This window comes from Arvicola amphibius, chromosome 5 (assembly GCF_903992535.2).
Source record: "Arvicola amphibius chromosome 5, mArvAmp1.2, whole genome shotgun sequence".
Taxonomy (NCBI): Eukaryota; Metazoa; Chordata; class Mammalia; order Rodentia; family Cricetidae; genus Arvicola; species Arvicola amphibius.
In genome coordinates, this window is record NC_052051.1 from 160335 (window position 1) to 185178 (window position 24844).

The 24844-nt window shown below is 39.5% G+C and overlaps 1 protein-coding gene across 2 annotated transcripts; it reads right to left on the bottom strand.

Moving 5' to 3' along the window:
• Positions 1-1435: 1435 nt before the first annotated feature.
• Positions 1436-19494, bottom strand: Pcmtd2 (protein-L-isoaspartate (D-aspartate) O-methyltransferase domain containing 2). 2 transcript variants are annotated; one of them, XM_038330489.2, is made up of 6 exons: positions 19383-19494; positions 14350-14664; positions 12761-12863; positions 11016-11187; positions 7210-7333; positions 1436-4030 (listed from the first exon to the last, which is right to left on the bottom strand). In XM_038330489.2, the coding sequence occupies exons 2-6, from the start codon at positions 14654-14656 to the stop codon at positions 3657-3659; spliced, it is 1080 nt and encodes a 359-aa protein (XP_038186417.1). In that variant the 5' UTR covers positions 14657-14664; positions 19383-19494; the 3' UTR covers positions 1436-3656. The 2 variants fall into 2 exon arrangements, with proteins under 2 accessions (XP_038186417.1, XP_038186418.1); XM_038330490.1 differs by having other exon boundaries at positions 3776-4030; positions 7210-7337.
• Between the last annotated feature and the right edge of the window lie 5350 nt (positions 19495-24844).

A 24844-nucleotide genomic window follows, 5' to 3' on the forward strand; every position in this document is an offset into this window, starting at 1 on the left:
GTTGTGAACTACTATGCAGGTACTAGAAATGGAACCTAGGTCCGCTAAATAGAAGAGCAGACAGAGCTCTTATTTTATTATTTTTATTATTATTTTAATAAAGATGAATCTAAATGTTATAGTAGTGTTTCCGAGCCGACTCCTAACATTATCCCCTGGGAAAGAATGATTCATCAGACATAGCTGTATATGTTCTCTCATCAGCCCAATGGTGAGCTCCAAGTCACATCCTCTAGGACACAAAAAAAGTGTCGCTCAGATTCTTTGACAGGTTGGAAACTGACATGGGCATGATGAGGAGCTGTCATGAACCTGAAGTTCTACCATCTCGCTTCCAACTTTAGTTATGAAGAACTGACCTAAAATACGGCTGGATGGTAGAGAGTCACATACAGTGACAGCCTGGGCAGCATCAGGTGAATCTACCATGGAGACACTGGAGGCCAGTGCTCAGCACTGCACAAGTATCCTCCTGGTACCCAAGTACTTACAGATGAGGAGGCTAAAGAGTGGAGCTTCCAGATAAGGTCTCTACTGGTAACTGCAGAGGCTAAGCCTGTTTCTTTGAGGGATTCTTGAAGGGATGATGGATTTGTGGGTTCTGATCAAGTCTACATGTGGAAAATATAGGCAATGATGTGATTTCATAGTGGGATACCTGGCTTGCTCCCAGTAACAGCTTGGAAGAGTCACATACTAGATCTGTTCCTTAACTTGACAGTAAGGACAGGGTCCAGAACTAAGTTCTAATGCCTGCTGGACCTCTCCCACTAGTGATATCACTTCCTATTCTTCATGCTACTAGGACTGAGAAGCAGCTCAGTCAGGCGGGAGACCCATCATTATCTCATGCAAGGATTCTTGACCAACAGTAGAAGTGTGAAAACAGGGTTAAGAAGAAATCTCTTTGGATGACTGGACAGATATCAGCCTGCTGAGATGCTTTAAGAGAATCACCATATAAATAATAATATTTCCTCTGAATCAAGCAAAAATAACAAGTATCTATATAAAAAGTATCCATATTAATCATTAAAATTTTTCAATATTATGGAGTGGTCAGAGTGTCAACTTGATTTTTCCATCAGTCTGGATATTTTAAAGGCTCTTAATATTGTTTTTGTTAATTAAATGAAAACAGGCTCTTTCACAGACTCTTAGAATTATGTACTGTTTTGAAGGTAATTTGATGGGTGATGGATTTTGATGGCCAATTTGTGTCTAGCTTTGGGATGGCATCTGATAAACTCACTTCTACATAGGCTGGATATGCCAACACTAGGGTGTTTGCAGGTGTGGAATAATCACACAATGTAAAAGAAAAGGAACTGACATTTTAAACGTATACAAACTGCAATACCACTGAACAGAATGGAATTTTAGCAAGACATAAGTGTAACCAATACTCAACACAGAAGCAATGCTGAGAATAAAATGTCTTAACTACTTTTTTATTGATTCACTTGAGTTCCCCATGTGTTTCATCTCATTGAAAAAACAAAACAAAACAGTGTTTCTAAGTTCTTGGGTTTTCGACTTTAAGTTGCACATTGGCAAATCTATTTTTATGTATACCTTTGATTCTTACATGAAAACAGAAGTCACATGTTTAAAAATAGCCACTCCTTAAAACAAAAGCAGTTGTCAATGTTGTTTACAATACAGATCCTGAAGACATTTGATTACATTAAGATTTAGTAGTCTGAAAAAGAATGCGGTACATTATACTAAATTCTGGCAACAAAGTGTGTTTATTCACAAGAAAATTCCAATTCTTCCCTGGTTTTATAAAGACCAATCTATTTCTCACATGTTATAACTCTATCTAAATGAATTATGATTTAAAATGCAGAGTGATAACGTATAAATACAAAATGCTAAGAAAAGTTTAACATATAAAGGAAAATGTCTCATGCATTATAATTTTTTAAATCCAGCATAAAGGCAAATGTGGTTTTTCAAAATGCAGCCCACATTCAATCACAGGAAAAAAATTCAGTCAAGCCACCTAATATACAGACTTTACAGATTTATTTAAATTTATGTTCAAAATTCCAGGTAACAAAAGTCTACCTAACAATTAGAGTTAACATCAACTAAGATCTGCAAACTACAAACATTTGCAAGCCAAGTTAGAGCATGCATTTCTCTCTGAAAGAAAAGAAGCCTGACTTGGAGTTAAAAGGCAGGTAAAAACAACTATGAACTTCCTTTAAATAGCTTACATTTAAAGTAATGTAAGTGTACATTATATTTATAATATAGGGCAATATATGTTTTACCAACTATACATGCAGACTATACTGTGTGGTAAAATGATTCAACAACTTAGAAAAGAAAAAGAAAAAAAGATCCAAAATATCCATTTAAGCTGGAGAAATCACAAATCCAGCCTCTCCCTGCAAGTCATGTGAGGCTAACCTGAAAATAAATCATAAAATCTCAGTACTTAAATCCTAAATTAAAACTCTAAATTGGGTTTATTGTTAACAATTTACACTATTCTTTTCTTTGGGTTAAAAAAATTTTTTTTTAAGAGCCAGCTTTTGGAATCAGCAATGTAACTTCAAGTCCTGCCCTCTGACAGCCAGAAAGGTTGCTTTAAAAAAAAAATTGATAGTTCTCAACACCAATAGCCTGGAGATAATAAATTTCACAACTCACTGGGTTAAACTGCTCTAATGCAATGGAGCTAGTAAAATACATATATCTGTTCTTAAGAAAATTTACAAAACTAACAATTTTTTTCTCCAGAATTATATATAAAAGATAAAAATCTATGAATTGATACTCTAGTATGATCACAGAAAGATAGCAAACTAAAGTCAAGAAGTATGCGGGGGTGGAGGGCTGTCTGTAACACCCTGCAGTCTCTCTACTTGCTCTGAAAATTCCCATTTAAATACCTTAGAAGCCTGTTCTGGTCTTTGCAATTCAGTGACTAGCTTATCACTCACACATTTTTTTTTTTAAAGTAAGAAAAACTTGTTTTCTTTTTAGACTATCCTGTAAGAGATTACTTGATGGTGGTTCCTATAAAGTAACAGAGGGCATGAGGAAGAGAGGGTCAACTACTTAGGAGCCTTTGGAAATTTCAGAAAGACGTCTGGCAGTTTTATATTTTATTCCTCTTCCTCCTGCATCTCATTTTCTTTTCCTTTTAAAAATTTAAAGTTGATATTTCACATAAGATTTGATTAAAATAAGAGAGGCTTTCCAACATTTCCCAACCTAGAAAACAATAAAAGTCAGATGAACTCAGTGCCAGCAATAGAATCACGACATAAATTCAAGCTGAATAGTGGTATGTCACACCCAAAGATGTCCTCACACCTTTCCAGACATGCCCCTTGCTTCACACAGGATCCAATACAATTCAGTTCCAGCCTCAATGTATAAGTTTGCCTGCATAAGGAGCAGACATCATGCAAGTCCCAATGAGTTCAAATTAAAGCAAAGCCAACAAGATGCACACCCCACCCCAACCCCACCACTGAGGAAAATAATTCAATGAAGTTTCTTGTTGGATTGTGCTTAAATAAATCACACCATTGCATGAAAGTTTTAGAGGATAGTCGGGAACCAATAAAGGGAAAACACACGTGTACCTGGCCAGCGGTTTGCTCTGGGTATCCTGGTCCCACTCTCCCACAAGCTCACTTTTCCCTGTAATACAGCAGGTAGTACTTCAGGGGGTCGGGCAATGGGAGGCGCAGTACCCTCTGGCGAAGGAAGTTTACTGGTGGCTCAGACTTAGCCTCCCGTAAGGTCCTCTCTGCCACTTCCCGCCGATCCTCCTCTGCATCCTCACAGCTGGTGTCATCAGAGGGGTTGGAAATTCGACTGGCAAAGACTTCTTTGTCCAAAAAGACAATGGTCTCCATTCGCCGGCGTCGAAGTCGCCTTCTTTTAAACATAGGTGTGCTCTTCAGTCCACCTCCTCTGGTGGCTTCCTGGTGCATAGCCCTCTTGATGCTGCCACGGATAGCAAGCCTGGCCAGGTCCTGCAGGCTGCGCACGGCCAGTGGTGCTGTGGACAGGGGTAGAGCCTATGGGCACGGGCAGGGTCAACCCCACACCTAACTTGCTGGAAGAACTTCAAAGAAGGGGAGAATTCTAACAAAACAGGAACTAGTGGTCTACTCTGCACGCGTGTTTCTCAGACATATCCACATATACTAATTCTTAACTAGCGGTCTACTCTGCACGCGTGTTTCTCAGACATATCCACATATACTAATTCTTAACTAGCGGTCTACTCTGCACGCGTGTTTCTCAGACATATCCACATATACTAATTCTTAACTCTGAAAAGGAAAGAAATACTGTCTAGCCATCCATCAGCGGCAGAATTTGGAACCTTAGGGTTTGTTCTTGCAGACTAGTTTATACCTCAATTTACTCTGCTCAATGACATAACATCCACTCAGCAATACAGTAATCTACATTTCGAACATCCTTTTATCTATTTTAATAGTTTTTTTTAAAATATCTATCTATCTATTTATTTATTTATTTATTATGTATGCAATACTCTGTCTGTGTGTATGTCTGCAGGCCAGAAGAGGGCACCAGACCTCATTACAGATGGTTGTGAGCCACCATGTGGTTGCCGGGAATTGAACTCAAGACCTTTGGAAGAGCAGGCAATGCTCTTAACCACTGAGCCATCTCTCCAGCCCCCTATTTTAATAGTTTCATAGTAATTTATATATGATTTTTCTGCTAAAGTAGACAAATGAAAATCTAAAACCATTTTAAGGAAAAACAAAATTTCCAAATCACACCAAAGGGAAAAAATGGAAACCAAACACAACTTTAAGCTAACAATAAACACATAGCAGTAATAAGGGTTTTTCTCAAAGTAAAAGGAATTAGAGACCAAGGGTTTAAATACATTAAACAGAAAATCTAAAACCCTTTTTCCCTCCAGTACACATAACCTTCTCCAAACAAGATGCCACCCTATAAAGAGGACTCTCATGTTATCTGCAGCATTTGCTACCTAAATCATAAACCCTGCCTACAGACCACCAGTATCCTCTGCCATGCAGAAATGCAAGTCTGTAGACCAGGTTCTAACAGCAAACAGTACCTCCTCCCTCTTTCATAGGCACCAACCTTTCTCTCTTGTCCTCTGTCCCTGAGAACATGGGGCTGTGTTCTCTATTTGGGATGGTTCTGCAGTATCTTGCCTGCATCCTCCAATGTAGCTCAAAAAATGACCTGTGGTGTATCCTGCTCTCACTAACTCAATTCAAAAAAGATTAGTTCTAGAACCTCTGCAATTTAGCTGTTTCCCTGAGATGCTAAGAACAGTCCCTCACTGGCTACTGGGCTCCCAAGCATCAACTCTGGCCTACTGAGCTTTCTCTAAGGACTACCAGGAATAGCTGGTTCAGTTCATACCCCTTCTCTATGACTTCTCTTCCTTGGGCCTTGTGACACCCCACAAAGGCTCCAGTATCCACTCCACTCCTCTCTCAGTATGATCCTTGGTTTTATATCTATTCTGTGACTTTAAGAAATACAGACCATTTCCCTAAGCTGAAATTTCATCCCAGCCAAGACAATCTACCCCACACTTAGCATAGACAATAATATCAATACCTTGGGCTCTCCTGTTTCTCCTCAGAAAGGTCAAGTATCCCAGAACCCTTCCTGCCGAGGTTGGTGTAGTCTCAATCTTTGTCTCTTGCCTGATGGGGAAAACCCCATCAACTTCCTACCTGATGCCTGCCTCCAACCTGCATACAGGCCACTTAGGAGGATGCTCCAGGCAGTGCATGTCCACGTTGTTCGGTATCATTGTGGACTGGCTTTGCTATATGGTTTCTCTTAGTTCCTTGGTCTCATAAAAATCAGTGATCTAGGAAAATCTGGGAAGACAGAAATTGCAAATACCGTACCTAACTTTGGTTAATGCTAACCAAATTCATGAATGTTTATCACTAAACATTCACAGGGAGCATCTCAGAAGGCAACACATATCCAGGCTTGACAAGTCCTCATACAGAAACACTCATTTCTAACCACATCTTCAAAGTCTTCTAAATGTTCTCATGAGTCCTAGTCTTCCACCAAATCCAGCCACTATGCCAGAAGATCATAGGCCACATTTGTTGAAAGAATAAAATTTCAGAGCACTAGTCTGACAAATTCACCCTCCAAATGATGGCATGTGCAGCATCTTCAATAACATGTGAGGCTCTCCACAGCCATACAATGAACTAAAATCCAAACTACACATAAGTCAAGTTTTCCCAACACATCCCACGACTACACCACAGAGTGTGTGTCTCTATTGCCCTGGTTCTCCTCTTACTCCTCCTCTCTTAAGGGAATTCCTTCTCACCCTCAAAATCAAGCACAACATAACAACATATTGTACATGCCTTCCCTAGTCCTTATAAACTCCTTGGTATGTTTCACTGTTAACTGAATTTCATATGACACACAAAGTAGGACAATTTGTTAAATGACTATTACAAATTGAAATGTTTTGTAAAAAATTCACCAAAATGTATTTGTTTTCAATCTATAATTATTCACATTTCTATTATATTTTTCTCCCTCTCTTTCTTGTACACACACACACACACATTTTCTAAATGTTTTCAGTGATCAGAAAGCATGATGAATAGTCTTCACTTGGAAATCCTAAATCTTCAAAACTTTGAAATCCTATTTTTGGGAGAGCTGTTTAAAATATAAAACATCAGGATGAATATCACCCTATTTAAGCTCCATTCTGAGTCTACATCTTGGAGATAAAAACACAAAGGTTTAGAGCATATGAGGCTACACCAAATTTCCCAGTCACACAGTAGAACAGGCTCCTCATACATATTGCTTAAAGTAGCATGAGACAGGTACTGTGAGGAAGAGAAAACTGTGTGCAGGTGCCACTACACATTCCCAGTGGGCAAAGCAAACTACCTGAGATTCCCACATGGCAAAATTAGCTCTTTTGTGAATCTGCTACTTTCAAAAGCATGATCAGCAACAACACTGTATAGATTTAAAAGAAGACTAAAATCATCTAAGATGGGTTAAGTGGAGAGACTTTAAATGCCTAAAGTATCTTGTATAATTTGTGGGCTGCAATAACGGAGGTTAACACTCTTTAATATCAAAGGGTTTTTTTTGTCCTTTTTTTCTATTCTGATTTTAATCAGACATAAAAGACAGGCAGATGCTTATACTCACGTAGCTGAACAAGTCTGGGTTGTCCTGACTCCGAACGGCAGGGCTGGACCAGAGGGGCGAAGGAAACAGCCAGTATCTTTTTTGTTTCCCAAGCAGAGGGGCCTGTGCGTGTTATCTTGGTCAACTATCTCAAAGACAAAACAAGAATATCCAAAGGATTTGGCTACTAGACAACTTACATTTAAGTATAATTGTTTCAATATATGAAATCTAAATATGAAATAGCCTGTCTATATAACACCTAATGTGATATGAATTACAACTAACAGGAATATATTATTATGCAAATGCTTAGCATGAACACACTCAAGCTCCTTAACCTACCTTCTGTTTACAAGAAATACAAATGATAAGCCAGTTAAAGGGCTGGAAGAGAATGAGATAAGGAAGAAAAATTCTTACCAAACAATTTTCTAGGGTTCTTCAAAAGAGTGATGGGGATGATGGGAAGGGTCTGTCCTCAGTAAAAATAACCAAAGATGTACAATAGCCACAATATTTCAACCATAAAGAACCATGAATTCTGTGTGCTGATATGGGATGTCCTTATGTGTATGTGTTGCTTTTACTGGATAATGAATAAAGCTGTTTTGACCAATGGCTTAGCAGAGTAAAGCCAGGCAGGATATCCAAACAGAGGTATAAAAAGAGAGTAGGCAGAGTCAAGGAGACACCATATAGGAGACAGACACCAGAACCTTATGGGTAGGCTACAGTCTCATGGTGATACATACATGAATAGGAATGGGTTAATTCAAGATGTAAGAGCTAGCTAGGAATACACCTAAGCTACTGTCCAAAAAGTGTTATAATTAATATAGTTTCTGTGTGATTATAAAGGTACAGTCTCTGCTTACAGTGTGCTGCTTTCAGGAATACAGCTACAATGGCATCTAAGGCACAAAACATCGAAGGTGCAAGCCATCTGCACTTGTAACAGGAAGGGAGCAGGAGAGGCCAGACACTACCACCATGTTGATGTGACTTTCTTCAACATAAATGTGTCATTCTGGATACCTAAGCAATTGTCCTTACTCTCATTAACAGCACTTCAGAGGTGCAGTGGGATATGTTAGTGGATACATAGCAATGTAGACCATCAAAACACTTTATTATACGATTAGTACCAAAGAATCCAATTTAACAACAAAGTCACATTTGTTTAACATGACTAGGACAGTCTGTAAGTAGCCTAGTAACTCATAGAACTTATAAGTTTATATGCTTATCTTTTCTAAAAACATCTAACTCAGAAAATCATCCACAATTAAGATTCTCTAAAAGGATTAAGCAGCACAATATCTAGGAAAATATCTAAAGATTAATCATATTCGGGGGGCTGGAGAGATGGCTCAGTGGTTAAGAGCACTGGCTGCTCTTCCAGAGGTCATGAGTTCAGTTCCCAGCAACCACATGGTGGCTCACAACCATCTGTAATGAGATCTGGCGCCCTCCTCCGGCGTGCGGGCATACATGGAGAGGAATGTTGTATACATAATAAATTAATAAATCTTAAAAAAAAATCATATTCAGGGATAACAGCAAAAACATTCTTTCAGAAAGTTTTGAAGATTAAAAAAGCGTGCGTGCGTGTGTGTGTGTGTGTGTGTGTGTGTGTGCATGAGTCTGTGCATGAGTGCCAGTGCTCTCAGAGTCCAGTACAGATCATCAGAATCCCTAAAGCTGGAGTTACAGACCTTCATGAGCTCAGTTTCTTTATAAGAACAGTATGTTCTTAACCGCTGGGCCATCTCTTCATCACCTAGATTTTGTTTTGTTTTGTTTGTTTGTTTTGTTTAAGACAGAGGTTTTTTTGTTTGTTTTTGTTTTTGTTTTTTGTATTGTCCTGGCTATCCTGGAACTCACTCTATAGACCAGGCTGGCCTCCAACTCAGAGTTCCACCTGATAAAAGGCATGCACCACCACCACCCAACTACCCAGAAACTTTCTTTTTAAAGGATAGTTTCTAACTAGAATGAACATCAAACATTTAAACATAACACATGAATGATATGTAAGACCTTAAATAAAACTATAAGCCTGTATTTCATAATCTAGATGAACAGATGGAGATAGTATGAGGACGCCCATCCTTTTCAACTTAACTAGAGCTAAAATGATCTCAATCAAAATTAGTGATACTAAAAGACAAACAAAGCCTTATTAGTCACCTCCCTTTGATAAAAAAGCCAAATTACTTAGAAAATTAATAAGCAAACATTAAGAACCAAAATTTATCCTGTATGTCTTACATAATGTATACTTCAGGGGGACCAAATCAGTAATAAGCAGTTTTCTCTTTATCAAAGTTAACCAGCACCTAAATACAGAAAAAATGAAGGAATTTAAATGTATTATTCTATAGTTCTTAATGAAACAATGGATCAGGCTACTATCATTCTACAAGGATGAGTAAACAGAGAAGCTGCTTGTGCCTACATATTAGTAGAACTTATCCTCGAGATCCAAGGTTTTTAACATCCAAGCAACTATATACTAAAAATATTCAGAAATAATTGTGTACTACTGAACATGTACAGATTTTCTGCTTGTCATTATTCCCTAAGGAACACAATAACTATTTATATAGTACTGATACTCTATCAAGTAATCTAGAGGGATTCTGAAGCACACAGGAGGATGTGTGCAGGTCATATGCCACTATCATACTACATGATTTTATAAAAGGATCTGAGGCATCTCCATATTTTGTCATCATGAGTGGAAGAAAGTGATCTCAGAATGAATCCTTTGCATACTGAGGGCAAATGTCTATTTTTAATACATGGTTTATATTCTTTTGTTCTCTTCCATCAAAATATGACAAAGGTAAACTCTACCAAGCCTCTAGATACAATTACCAATAGGTAGAAAATACAAAGGACAGAAGAACATGCATCTATGGACTAAAAAGTCCAGAGTGAAGGAAACACTATGATACCAATAATCTACTCTGCCGAATAAATCAGTTATAAAGAAAATATGAAAAAGAAAACCAATAGATTAGAAAATAAGAAGGAAAATAGCTAGGAAAACTGAGCTAGGAAAATAGCTCAGTTGGTAAAGTGTTTGACATGCAAACAGGAGAACCAGAGTTCCAACCCCCAGCACTCAATTAAACATTAGGCAGATGATGTGGTTCACCTGTAATCCCAACAGTCAGAAGGTGGAGACAGAGCAAGCTGGCTAGCTAGATTAGGCAAACTGGTGAACTCTGAGTTGAAGTGAGAAATCCTGCCTTCATACATAAGGTGGAAAGCAATCAAAGAAGATACCAGATGTCAATTCTCTGGCCTCCACATGCACATGACATGCATACCTGCACACTGGCAGATATACGTGGCCACACACATAAACATAAACACATAAACATAAACACACACCTAAGACATGCATCAACCAAATGCAACTTTTAAATACCAAAATGATATAGATTCAAAATTAAATGACTTAAAATTGCATTCATGACCTCTTTTAAGTAAAGCATTGTAAGTTACAAGACAATCTATACAAGAAAATTTTGGAAAAGGGAAATACGTGTAAAATACTTTCCATCAAGTATTGAGCAAGTAGACCATTATAAGACAACAAAAACAACAAAGGGAGCTAGGGTGAAGATGAAGAGAAGGAAGAAGAGGCGGGAAGGAAAAAAGAACAAAGAACAAATCTAAGAGAAAAAGGAGGTAAGGGAAGGTTCAGACATAGCACCTAGGGTTTGGAACGGCAGAAGCTACTGCAAAAGGAGTACAGATAAACTGACTGTGAAGGAGAGTATACACAACATCAGCTGTGTAGAGAACCTGACCTTCTCTTCCAAGGGCATGACAAGGATCCCTCCAACTTTAAGAAGATTCTTCATGTACTCTTCGTGTTCTTTCTGCACACCTGCTCCACAATACACACGATCATACTGACAACAATCTGGAGCAATCTCTAGGCAATTGCCAGTTACAAACAAAGGTTCACAGAAGTCAAATCTGCAAAGAAAGAAGTTTTCCGTAACTATGTGTGTCATTGCAACAAGTGCATAAAACAAACTTGTGCTTACCATAGGTTATGTTTTAATTACAAAATCACAGAACAAGGAAACATTTTCTGGATCCAGGAGCTAGAAGCTATATTACTATATAAATAGATCCTTAGAAATTACAAACAAAGGGGCTGGAGAGATGGCTCAGTGGCTAAGAGCATTGCCTGCTCTTCCAAAGGTCCTGAGTTCAATTCCCAGCAACCACATGGTGGCTCACAACCATCTGTAATGGGGTCTGGTGCCCTCTTCTGGCCTGCAGTCATGCACACAGACAGAATACTGTATACATAATAAATAAATATAAAAAAAAAGAAATTACAAACAAAATAAAATGAAAGTGAGTGTTCCAACATAATCTAAATATAAAGCAACACCAGCCACCAGTTTACACTGTTTCTACAATGTGCAGCACCACATTCAGTTGCATGACAAGCAACTGGAGATTTTACAAAATTTTGATTATTTGTGTGTGTGTGTGTGTGCGTGTGCACACATGTACCGCATGCATGCATGAAAACTTCAGAGGACAACTTGTAGAAGTCAGTTCTCCTTACAACAGGTGGTTCCCAGAGATCAAATTCAGATCATCACTCTGGGCAGCAAGTTCCATTACCTACCCAGAGACATTTTGCCAACCCCAACAGGAGGTTTTAAAGAGCACTTTCTCTTTTTGGACAGGCACTCTCTACTGTCTAGCCTAGAAACTGACATGTAGACCAACTTGCTCAAACTCACAAAGATCTGCCTGCCTCTGTCCACAACTACCAGCAAAAAAAGCACTTTTTATTCTCTGAAACTCCCATTCTTTAAGAACTTTAGTGCATGTTTTAAACACCAAGAGCTACTTACATAAACTGTTCAAAAACAAACATAACTATTCTATTGCAGAAACAATTAGGTGATAAAAGTTTTCTATACTGGAACATAAAAACTGAATAAAGTTTTTGTTTTCTTTGCTTACTATACTGATGAAAAATTAATATAAAGTGTCATAAGTCATAAAACACAAAGCTGGCTGGGAGATGGTGGCCCACACCGTTAATCCCAGCACTTGGGAGGCAGAGGCAGGAGGATCTCTGTAAATCCGAAACCAGCCTGGTCTGAGTTCCAGTGTAGTCAGAGCTGTAAAACAGAAAAACCATGTCTCAAAAAACAAAAAAACAAACAAACAAAAAGCTGCCCAGGTGTGGTGGTACATGCCTTTAATCCCAGAACTCAAGAGACAGAGGCAGGTGGGTTTATGTAAATTTAAGGCCAGCCTGGTCTACGTAGTGAGTTCCAAGATAGCCAGGACTATGTAAGGATACTTTGTCTCAAAAAAACGAAGAAATAAAATAAAATAAAAACCATAAGGCCCTTAAGACTAGAGAATATTAAAATAGTACAGTAACTAGGGTAAATACACATAAAACCTGGGATCATCTCACCATACTTTATGTTTACTGACTAATGCATATTAAACAGGTTTTTTTCTATCATTAACACCCTTAGTTGAACCAATGGGTTGTATCTGACCATACTTGTCAAAACTATCACTTGTTCTGATGAAGACATCCAATTTCTGCTTGGCATACTCAGTCACATCTGAATGAAGCTCCACCCCATGGTTCACACCAAAAGGACCTGAAAATATTGAGAATAACAAAGCTCTTAGAATAGGAAAAGAACCCTTGTTCATTTGTTTTCTGTACTTTACTAATTATAACACAGATAATTATGTAATGTATAATTACAGAAATTCACGAGGTTTTAAGGTCTCAGCACATTGTGGCTCTAAACCACTCAAGGGAGTCTGTAAATGTATAGTGTAGTTTCTATTTATTAACACAGTATTTGCTTTGATGTCTGGACTTTTCAAACATTAAAAGAACAATTTTTAAAAATTTGCAAATTGAAAAAAAAGCAAGAGAAGAAGAAATTTTACTGACAAATTTAAGAAGAAATCTATATTTACAAATAAAACTTATATTAGGCTTTATCTATATCTCACATCACTCACATCATCTCACATCACACCACATACTGGTGGTATCGAGTGGCAGTGTCTCCAGACTTACTCTCTTCATAGGCATTAAGGCTCACTCTGTGTGTGTATCCATAGCACAGAGATCAACATCAGGTATCTCCACTCCCAAAGTTACTGTTTGAGACAGATTCCCACTCAACTGGCTGGCCAATAAGACCCTAGAGCCTCTCTCTGTTTCACAGCACTAAGATTACAGGCACACACCATTGCACTTGGCTTTTTATGTATTCTGGGGATTTAAACTCAAGTGTTCATGGTTCTACAGCATCTCCTAAGCTCCCCAGGATCTTTTCATTAGCATTTCTAATCCATGTGGCTTTATTATCTATTCCCCCCCAGCAAAAAAACACTACCTTAGTCAAGGTAAAATTTTTCAGGTAAAATCAAGCAAGTCACAGGAATGATAAGTAATCTGGGCCTGTGTACTTTTCTTAAAACATGGAAACTACATCTCAATCAAAGACAAATTAAGATTAAAAATCATTTCAATTGAGAAGAAAAACAAGCAACATCTGAAGTCTTTGCCCCAATATATATTTTACACAAGGCAGGAATTCAATAGCTCTTTGGTTGATAATCCTGATAATAATATCAGAAATGGCCATATTCATACATACATTCTATAACTTGTAGAGAATACAGCCTAAATGACTCCTAAGAAATCCCTTCCATCTCTGAAAATGCCTTAAAAATACATAAACTTATTACTCCTTTAGTAGCAAACTAAACAGAAATAGCTACAATGAATTTCAACTACCAAAGGATTTTAATGACAGTGGAAAAAAGAGGAAAAGAATGATTAGATTAAATTAAGAAATCACATAAAGTCAAGATTTATACACTTTTGCTGTTTTCCATCATTCAAGCAGAATGCAGCAGCACAGGTAAGAGGAGACAGAGAAATGGACCCCCCCCCCCTTACAACTCATTCAGTCATCCACCACCTAGTAGCTAAGCTTCAGGCAACTGATAAGAAGTTCATGGTCTTCACCAGGGGATGCAACCAGCCTACTGCATTTTCTATCTCAAATGATACACATTGTTCTAATGCAGAGGGGACTCAAGTTCTATATCCACACTCACCTAGAATGAGGCCCACCATGGAGCTGAGGTAGCCAGTACCACTGCCCAAATTGAGAAATGAGAGCCCAGGCTGCAGATCCAGAGCCTCCATCACCTCTGAGTAGATGCAAGGGGCTGAGAGATGAATGTTTCCATGCTTCCATGCCAAGTCTTTGTATGCATTTTCTTTAAATTCTTCAAGGTAATAATCTGCTCGATCGATAGCTCGGAAAGCCTGCTCTACTAAGTCCGTCCGGATGTACTGGGCTTCCTTCAAGTTGTCAATGAGCTCATCGTTGTCCTCGCCGGCACTCACAGCACCGCCCATGTCCAAGGCTACAATGAAAATGTTAATAACTATCTACATTAAAGTCAAGAGCAAAACAATAAAACCTCTAAACACATGTTATTTCCAAATATTGAATTCTGAATGTAATAAAGACAGAAGTATCTTTGGTCAATAACTGCTTCACCCTCCAAGGATGCTGGTATTGGGAGTGGGGATTACAGGGCCAAAGGAATGGTTCAGTGGGTAAAGCACTTGACACAGAGCCAATAACATTAGTTCATTCCTCAGAACCTGCATAAAGATGAAAGAATCCAACACCACTGGGTTGTCCTCTGATCTCCTCATCCACACAATGGCATGTGTGAGCCCACACACACCATACTTTTTAATTAGGAAAAAAATTCTAGTACCACTAGAAAGTTAAGTCAAAAGCAAATAAGCCATTTGATGTTTGACTGACTCAATTTTTTAAAAAAAATTTACATTTATTATTTGGAGGGTATGTATAGTAGTCTATGTGCACCACAAAAACACAAGTGGAGGTCAGAGAACAATTTGCAGGAGTGATCCCTAGGGATCCTAGGGTGCCTTTACCCTTTGAGCCATCCTGAAATTCAAATTTGATGGTATCCCAATGCTAACTAGGACATTACATCTCAACGTACACACAAACTCATCCACAACAAGCAATCCATTCAACCTGACTTGGTTACTCTGATGTTTAAATTGTAGGTAAAAATATCCACAAAACTTTCTTTCCAAATAGAACACACTGTGACAAATACCTTATTGTAACAAACATAAAATCAGTTTCAAGGCTAAAGTTTAGTAGTAGAAGTCGTCCCTGCCAGCACTGTGTCCTACATCCCTAACACAGCTTCCCCTCGCCTCTAAGAAATATACCTCTTATCTTTTCCCACAGAGTCTTGCTGAAGAAAGCATTCCTTTTAGGTCCAACTACTAAAAAACAATATGCCCTGGTAAGTGCACAGAGAATATTTTTTACCCTGAAGAAGTCTTTTTCTTCGTAGAAAAATAATATCCTCCCCAGTTTTATACTGACCTTGGGTGACTTTTCCAAACTAATGACTTTATTTCTTACAAGGTGGTGATACTGGTATAAACTGCTGAAGACTATGGAGTCACAGGAAGATCTGTAGACTTTCTGAACCAAAACAGCCTCCTGTTCAGGAGTTCAAGGTCATCTTCAGTGAGGTCCAGGCCAGCATGGACACATAAGAACCTGTCTCAGACCAGGTGGTTGCATATGCCTTTAATCACATCACTCAAGAGGCAGAGACAGGAGGAGCTCTGTGAGTTTGAGGCCAGCCTGGCCAACAATGAGTTCCAGGACAGCCAAGGCTACACAGAGAAGCCCTATCTAGAAAAAGGAAAAGAAAAAAAAAAGAACCTCACTAACAACAAAACTACTATGGTCCCTCTCCCCTCTCAGTCTTTTTTCTGGAACATTAGACAACCACTATACACATCCATGTGCACAACTGGTAACAGCACTGCTTGGAAAACTAAGCCTAGGAATGAAAAGATACCACTCTGACATCTTAAAACAGGTGAAAAACTATGTCTTCATACATATTTGTTTCTATTTTATGACAAAATATTTCACCTTCATAATCAAGACAAATAAAATTTTTCAAATCATGATTCAACTATTGAAATTTCATCTACTTCTAAAGTAGATTCGGAGACCTTTCCCCCAGTTGTAACTAGTCCTTAATGCTAATACGGCTGGGCTTAATCTTGGATAAGTCACTTAGTTCTACTGCTACACTATCAATCTAACAGGGTCACCTTAAAATTGGGACACCAGTTGAAAATAGAGTAACGTATTTATATGCTTACAAGCCAATCTAGGAAAGAACCTTTAAAAACCACATAGCCTACTGAATCAAGAAAGCCATCCTCTTCACCCAGAGTAAGTCACTCTGTCACAGTTCCAATATTTAACAGTTTCTAGCAGGTACCACAAACCATGTTAGATATGTTTAATTTAGTACTAGATGTTTATCTCACTGAATTTTTCCTCACATGAAAGCTTATTCCATATTAAAAGAACAGAATTTTGCCAGGCAGTGGTGGTGCATGCCTTTAATCCCAGCACTTGGGAGGCAGAGACAGGTGAATCTCTCTAAGTTCGAGACCAGTCTGGTATACAGAGTGAGTTCTAGGACAGACTCCAAAGTTACAGAGAAACTGTCTCAAAAAAACAAAAAACAAACAAATAATAACAAACAATTTCAGTAAGAACAGCAGCCATCTTTCTAACAGTACCCATCCGGTCAGCACTGCACTAAACATCTAAAGGTGGAGTAAGCTAGCTGGTATAAGAGGAGTGTGGTGAAACCCAGCACTGTTTGGCTAAAGGATTTTGTTTTGTGCACATCAAGGGGTACAGATGTTAAAGACTCACAAGAGAACAACATTCTTTGTTAATTTCTTGTTAATGTTTTCATAATCAAGTATAATGCACATTATACTGGTAAACTGTTCTGTGCTGTTTAAGCTTGTTGAAAGTGGATGATGAAAGCAAGGTCTCTCTCGTACCAACTCTAGCATATTTGTTTCCAGTGGTCTCCAAATGTTCTCCAAAATACCCTTTTCTGGGGCTGGGTGGGCACCTAATTCTATGAATGGAGGAAAGAAAGAGCAAAACAGCCCAGGAATAAAATACTGTCCTTAAGAATGACTAAAATGTTAACCATTTCCAAGACTATTGTTTATCAGATGGTATAAAAACACCTCAGTAGGAACAGGAAGCCAGAAATTCAGCCATGGAAACCTCACCCACAGAGTGAAAGTTGGATTGAGAATTCAGATGACTGCTTCAACTTCTCCAGTCAATTTCTACTAGATGACTGTAGTGCCCAACTTGATAATGTTATCTGCTTCTTGCTATTCTTTTTAAAAACAAAAAACCAAAAAAACTGGAAAGTCTCACCTGGGTCTCTCAATCAAGAATTCTAAATGGCTGCTTCAATTAGGACTTTTCCAGATGATTTCTGCCATTATCTTTTGTTTGTTCCCCCAATGGCTACTTGAGTCATCTCTACTAAATGTGAGTACTAAATCTGATGATGTTTTGCTATTTATCTTCTACTTCTATCACCACTCACTACTTCTCTTACTTTTGCTTGCTAAATACTTACTAAATTTACTCATTTAAAACAGAAAGCTGTCTGGAGCTATTGTAGACCATGTTCCAGATCAGATAATTCTCTAGACTACACAGGACACCAAGGTAGCCCTATCTGTCACTATTGTTGGGGAGCAGGTAAACAATGATAGAGTCTGATGTCTGACAATCTAAAGTTGCTTTGCATGGAAGCATCAATGTCAAAAAAAAAAAAAAAACCCCACAACTTTGACGCACCCTCACCAAACCAAATAGTATTGTTGCAACAGAATGCAATACATTGACTCTTATTGAAAGTAAAGAATCATTTTTAGGAGGCTGTCCTTCCTTCACTACACTACATACTTTACAACTTGCTGTAATGCTTCTTACTCAGAAGCGATTAGCGCAGGCCAACAGAACAGAAAAACCGGAAAACATTGATCAGCAGCAGCACAGAAGGAGTCAAAATGGATATTCACAATACAAGAGAAGGTGGACTAAGGGGGTTCTGTGTCACTTCTTTTGTTTGTTTTTGTTTTTTGTTTTGTTTTTTAAGACAGGGTTTCTCAGTGTAGCCTTGGCTGTCCTGGAACTCGCTCTGTAGACCAGGCTGGCCTCAAACTCACAGAGATCCACCTGCCTCTGTGCCACTGCTGCTCCCCACCCCAGTACTGGGATTAAAGGCGTGCACCACCACCACCTAGCAGGATGTCATTTCTTAAGCGGATATCTTGCTGGGCAAATGAGACCCAAACCATCACCCTGCCAAGAGAATGATGGGAATAACTGAGGCTTCTTACCTTGAAAACCAGAACTCATGGAGGGTATGCATTAAGTGCATACGATTTGCTGTCTGATTGTGAATGAAAGCTTGAACAGACTGGGGACAATTCCTACTGTTTTATGCATAAAAAATCTTTGGAACCACCAGAAAGGTCTCAGTGGAGGATGGAGAAAAGCCAGGGCCAAGGGAGAGGCCAAACCCCACCACTTCAGAGGGCCCACTTCAATTCTCTCTAGATACAATCAGTGCTGCGCCTCTTTAAACACCTCGTTCTACAAAGACAGCCTACAAACACCGGAATGGAGCCTACTTTAGCCATGTCTTCACTAACGAGAACAGAGAACAACAGTGCAGGCAGATGACTGAGTTGGTGACTGAGGCACAGGCCTAATAAAAACCAAACAAAGGAACCAGGCCCCTGCAAATTTTCTCCAGCTATTTTAGACCTTTCCCCAGACGGGTCTATTCTTTTCTCCTCTGCAGGACACTCTGCCTTCTTTCAAATAATCATCCAAGGTGGAATTTGTTTCAAACCTTGTCAATGCCCGACTTGCCCTTGAGCTAATTGCAAACGTTTTCTACTTAATCAGAAATAGGCTGTAGATCTAGAGCAAACATATCCTAGAGTTAGCAACAGGCAGTGGGAGGGGGGATACGCTGGAGGGGAGGCGCTGGAGGAAGATTTGGTGTGGGGGGGGTGCTGGGAGGGAGATGGGGGCGGGGGAGGCAGGCGCTGGGGCTAGAAACTCTCAGAAGATGCTAAGAGACGCGGACGCTAGTGGACCGGTAACCAGAGGTGGAGAACCAGTACAGAGGGAAGGGCCGAGGGGCAGCAACAGCTCTACCTCGGCGCTTAGCGGCTCTCGGGTTTAGACTCCCACAGCAGTTCTTTGGACGCCTCGTTCGCTTTCGCACCAACCTCGGCCGCTGTAAACATCCGCTGCTGCCTCTGCGCCTGCGCGCGCTATAGCGGAACTGAGCATGTGCAGTTGGAGGAGCTCTTAAAGGGGTAACAGCGCTGCCCCAGAACCCGGCTTTTTCTCACATCCTGGTTTGAATGCCTTAGTGGGTCCCTGAGTCAGTGGCTACTACGTAGTCTCAGAGTAGGCCCCCGGCCTAGTGATATGAGGGGATGCGGGCGTGTTGGCGGTGGGGACTCTTTTGTCTGCTATGACTACTCAAGGACACCTCCCCCACAGCAGAAAAGGCCGGAGTAAAGAAACAGTGATAGATTGGGTGCCCATGTCTGCAGGCATTACAACACAAATGACTGTCGGCCCTGCTGCTGCCAGACCACCGAGCCAAAGGGAAGGCCATCTGCACACTTGCACTTTGCAATCCTTGAGCAGTTCTCCTGACCACTTCAGAGAAATAGACAAAATAGACCACAGTCTAAGTGACCCTTGAGGGCTACCTGTCAAGATTGTTCTGAGGCTTGTTCCAGTTTTGAGTGAGAAGCAGAAACCTGTTCTGTATCATCATGATTGCGCACCTCCTCTGCACAGCTTGGAGGGCACATGTTGAAGAAAGTGGCGTCAAGACAGAAGGAGCGTGGATTTTTAAGTCAGCATCTGTAAGAGAGTCACTCAACCTGTCGTGGGTTGTATTACGAATGAAAAATAAATGATTATACTATTTAAAGTTTGTGTAGAAAGACAAAAGTTCCAAAATAGATAACACAATAATAAGGGAAAAGAACAAAAGCATAGACCAGACACCATCTGGTTTCATGACTTACTATTAAAATTACAGTAATCAAATGTCATATGGGGACCAGGTAAATTAATGGTATCAAATACAAAGCCCAGGATAGACCCACACAAATATAGTAAATTCACCCTTGATAAAAGAACAAGCACAATTCAATGGAGAAAGAATGGTCTTTTCAACAAAAGATGCTGGAATTATTACACATTCACATATAAAGCTAATAGAAACAGATCTCACCTACTTTGGCTCCCATTACCCAAGTCAGCTTGTAACACCACTTCAACAGGGATCCAATGCATCTGGCCTCTGCCATCAGCTGCAGTAAGGTGTGCACACACATACACGCACACTTAAAAGTAAAATAAATATTTTAAAAACTGGTATCATTTCTATGTAAAATATACTGTTAAGAGAATAAGAAGATAAGACAGACTGAAAAACAGTAGTCTCAAAACATGTCTGATAAAGGATTTTAAAGAATCCTTAAAAATCAACAATAAGAAAACAAACAGCACAAATAGAAATAGGTGAAAACTATGAACATATGCTTCAGCAAAGAAAATATAGAGATGACAAATGAGCATTATGAATAGATGCTTAACATCATGTGTAATTCTGTAATTGCAGGCTTATAAAATAATGTGATATCAATACATGCCTATTAGAAAAGCCAAAATTTATAAAACTTAAATTCACCAGCTGCTGGTGAAGACATAGAGCAACAGCACATCTCCTTCATTGCTGGTGGGAATGAACAATAATAAAGCAACTTTGGAGAATACTTTGACAGTTTCTTAATGAACTAAACAAAGTCTTATGTGATGGCATACAACTGTAATCCCAGCGCTTGGTGGTAGAGAAAGGAGGATCAGGAGTTCAAGGTTATACTTTGGCTATGTAATAATTTGAAGACTAGCTAGAACTATATAAGACTATTCAAGGCTACATAAGACTAAAAAAATCAGCATTTGAGTTCCTAGATATTTACCACTATACACAAAAAACAATATGTAGGAAGTATAACAGCCTCATGTGTAATCCCCAAACGTTGGAAGCAACCAAATATTTTTTTATAATTTGGTGTGTGTGTGTGTGTGTGTGTGTGTATGTGCTTGGTGTTTTCATGTATATGTGCTTTGTGTGTCAACATATATGTAAATAGGTACACATGAGCATATGTTTACATACATGTAGAGACAATAGATCAATGTCTAATGTCTTATTTTATTTCTCTCTACCTTATTTTTTGAGACAAGTGAAGTGTTTCCCCCTAAACGTGGAGCATAACCTAACAAGTCCCAGGGATCCTCCTGTCTCCGATTTCCAGCTCTGTACCATGCCCAACTTTCTATGTGAATTCTGGGAAATCTGACCTGAGGTCCTCATGTTTACATGGCAGGCACTTTATCAACTGAGCTGTATGTCCAACACCCAAGTACTTACTTCTAAATGAAAGAAATGCTTATGGAAAGCTATATTATGTATTGTAGGATCCCAATGATATGACACTGTGAAAAAGTAGAAATTGTAGAAATACTACAAAGTTCAGTGATGGCAAGGGACAGGGTAGAGCGTGAAAGACTTTTAGGACTGTGAATGATGCTGTATTATAATAGTAGGAACATGTAATTAACATTTGTTAAAACCCAGGAGGTTATGGATACATCTCAGTGGTAGGGCAAGTACTTACCTAACTTAATCAAGACCCCAGCACCATAAAAAACACATAATGTTCAGTCTCAAGTGTGAAACTTAGGGTAAACTATAGGCTTTAGTTCATAGTAATATATATTGATATCAATTTTAACATCGTATAATAATGTAAGCTATTAAGATCAAAAGAATCTGTGCAGAAGGTGGAGGTCCATGAAACTATTTTCTGCTGAAATTATCTACAAATATAAAACTCTCAAATTTGAAATTTATTGTTTTTTAATTAGAAAATTTCTAGATACCTAAAATCTCATAATATATAAATATATACCTGTTAGAATAGAAAACTCATTTAAAAACATAAAAAGAACTCATAGCAGATCTATAAAACGTGAAATAAAGTTTTTTTTCAGGCATGAAACCCACTGATCCAGATGAAACTAAAGATGTACACAAAAAAGGACAGATATAGGAACCCCAGGGTTAAATTTGAGAGACAGTTCTTTTCTTGCAACTCAGAACTAGCTAGGGATACTACTTCTTACTTACTTCTCTCTGTTGTGTTTTTTTTATAATGATCAAGTATTGCTTTAGCAATTACAATATTGGTAAACGGTTTTGATTCAATGGGAATTTCACAACCAGAAACCCTGCTATTGAGGTGTTCTGTATCTGAACATCAGTCAGTATCTGTATGGTTTTGCCCTTCTCAGTACTTGGTAACGGGGAGGCAGTTTTGGTGCTGACTACAGGAAACCCAATAGGTGATATGCCTCATACTGCCTAAAGTCTCATCCCTGTGGCAGCCCCTCTGTCCTCAGCTTCTTGCCTACCCACCCTTCTGATGTCTCTTCTGAGTTCTTTTGCCTTAGGCTTAGTGTTTTGTCCTCTGGATGCTTACCTACTTGCATCAAATATTGCTTGGCTTTATCGGTGCCACCCTGGAGGTAGGTAGCAGAATCCTAAGAATCTTACTAGGGAGAGTCAAAGCTGGGACCAGAAATATAACAAGACACAAAATCTGCCACAAGGTGTCACCATTGTACAACTGAATTGGAGGGAAGAAGGAAGGCATTTCTTCCTCGGTTTTTGTTTTGTTTTGTTTCTTTAAATGAAATGAAGTCTTCAGACAGGTACCAAAGTCTCTCTGCTGTTCACTACACAGCTACTACATGAAGATGCATATCTAGAAATATATGTGTGGAATGGTTGTGAAAGAAAGGACTTCAAAATAATTTCTCATCCTAAAACTATTTTTTTTCTAATAATTAGTCTTACATGGGCCCTGGGAAATGTCTGAAAGTATCAGTTTGGTGTCATCATGGCTGGGCCTATATAAGGACTATATGTTCATACCTGAAACCCTGCTGACATGGGGCCCTTACAAACGCCATCTACAAAAACTCCTGGGTGGAACTACCCTGAGGAGGGACACTTTTAGTAGGTGGAACCCAAGGTCTCTGGCATTACTGATACTGTCAGCTCAAGATTCTGCTTCTCCTGAACCAGCCTCTGTCAGTATTCACTCCTCATTGTCTCTTATGAACTCAAGAGAGAAACTCAAGAGGAGGGTCCCTGGAAGTAAAAAGCTCTGCTGGAAACAGTAGCCCCAGCAAAGTTAGGAGAAGTGGCAGCAATAGATGAGTCCCACAGTGGACACCTATGGGTAACAGCCAGGTCTTTGAGTAACACTATCCCGCTCAGTCTTTTCTTCCTGGACTCTTGTAAAGAAAGCAAGGCTACACATGCCCCACTCCACTGCCACTGTAAAGCCTCTTATCTTGACGTTAATGGGTGTTCTGGAGTGACTTCATAGGGAGTGCAGTTGTACTACATGCTCAACTTTGTGGGTTCTGGGTATATCCTTTGAGACCTGCAATGGTTTGCAGGGCTACAACTACAGCCAGCCTTCAGAAGCCCAAACCATCACAAATAGATACTTTGACCAACTATCATAACTGTTATAGGGAGAGGGTTACTCTGTCCACAATGTGTGCAGGGCACAGCTCATACCCTAGTACACATGTTCATGTGTTGCCTAACGAAGGGCCCAAATAACTATCCATTCTTCCTCCCCTCTATACAGTTGCTCTCTTTGGGACCATTTGATGGTTGGCAATATAGATAGCAATGCTACTAGATAGGTGTTTCAAGGAGACACAGTGATGATCCATTTTGGCAACTCTGATGTGGCCATGAGATCTTTAATGGGTGGGGATTAGGAGCTGATAAACAGGTGACTTGTTGAGTCCAGGGAGGTTCAGACTTGGAGCAGCTAGTGGGCTGCTCTAGTCACTGGGGATATGAAATATCCAAATAGAACTCCAAAAGGTGTCAGAACTGAGATAGGTAGCCTTGGGAGATATATTGAGTTCTCCACTCAGCTGCAGACATCAACCACAGGGATGAGGAGAAGGCCCAAATGTGGGCTGAGGGAAGCCCCCAAGGAGCAGCGTTAAAGGGCAGCTAGGGTATGGGTGGGGAAGAAAGAGCAGTCAGGCTTCAGATAAGTCAGCACTCTGGCTTGTCTGCTTATTACAGACACAGAGAAAGCAGTTGTGACAGGGACTACAAAAGAATCCAGGAAGGACAGCCTGGAGCACGGCTTTGTCAAGTTAGCAGCCTCGGACTGGCTGAGACATCCACAATCATGAATAAGGGGTCCTATGGGTTCTACTATCTTTAACTTATTCTGAAGCTCTTATTGACAAAGTCCATACTCTACCTCCTTTTAGGCATAGCAAAGGGAAGCACATGGAGATTGAAACCCCCGTGTAGTAGACTCCATCTTCATTATAAGGCCCACAATTACTAGGAACCCTTTAACTCCTGTGCTATATCGGCCCTCAATGGGACACTTATGAGTTGTTAATTGGCAAGTTCTCCTAAGCCTGAGGCTCCAGTCAGTCATGCAGGTGCTGATCTCATACTGAGATGATTTCTC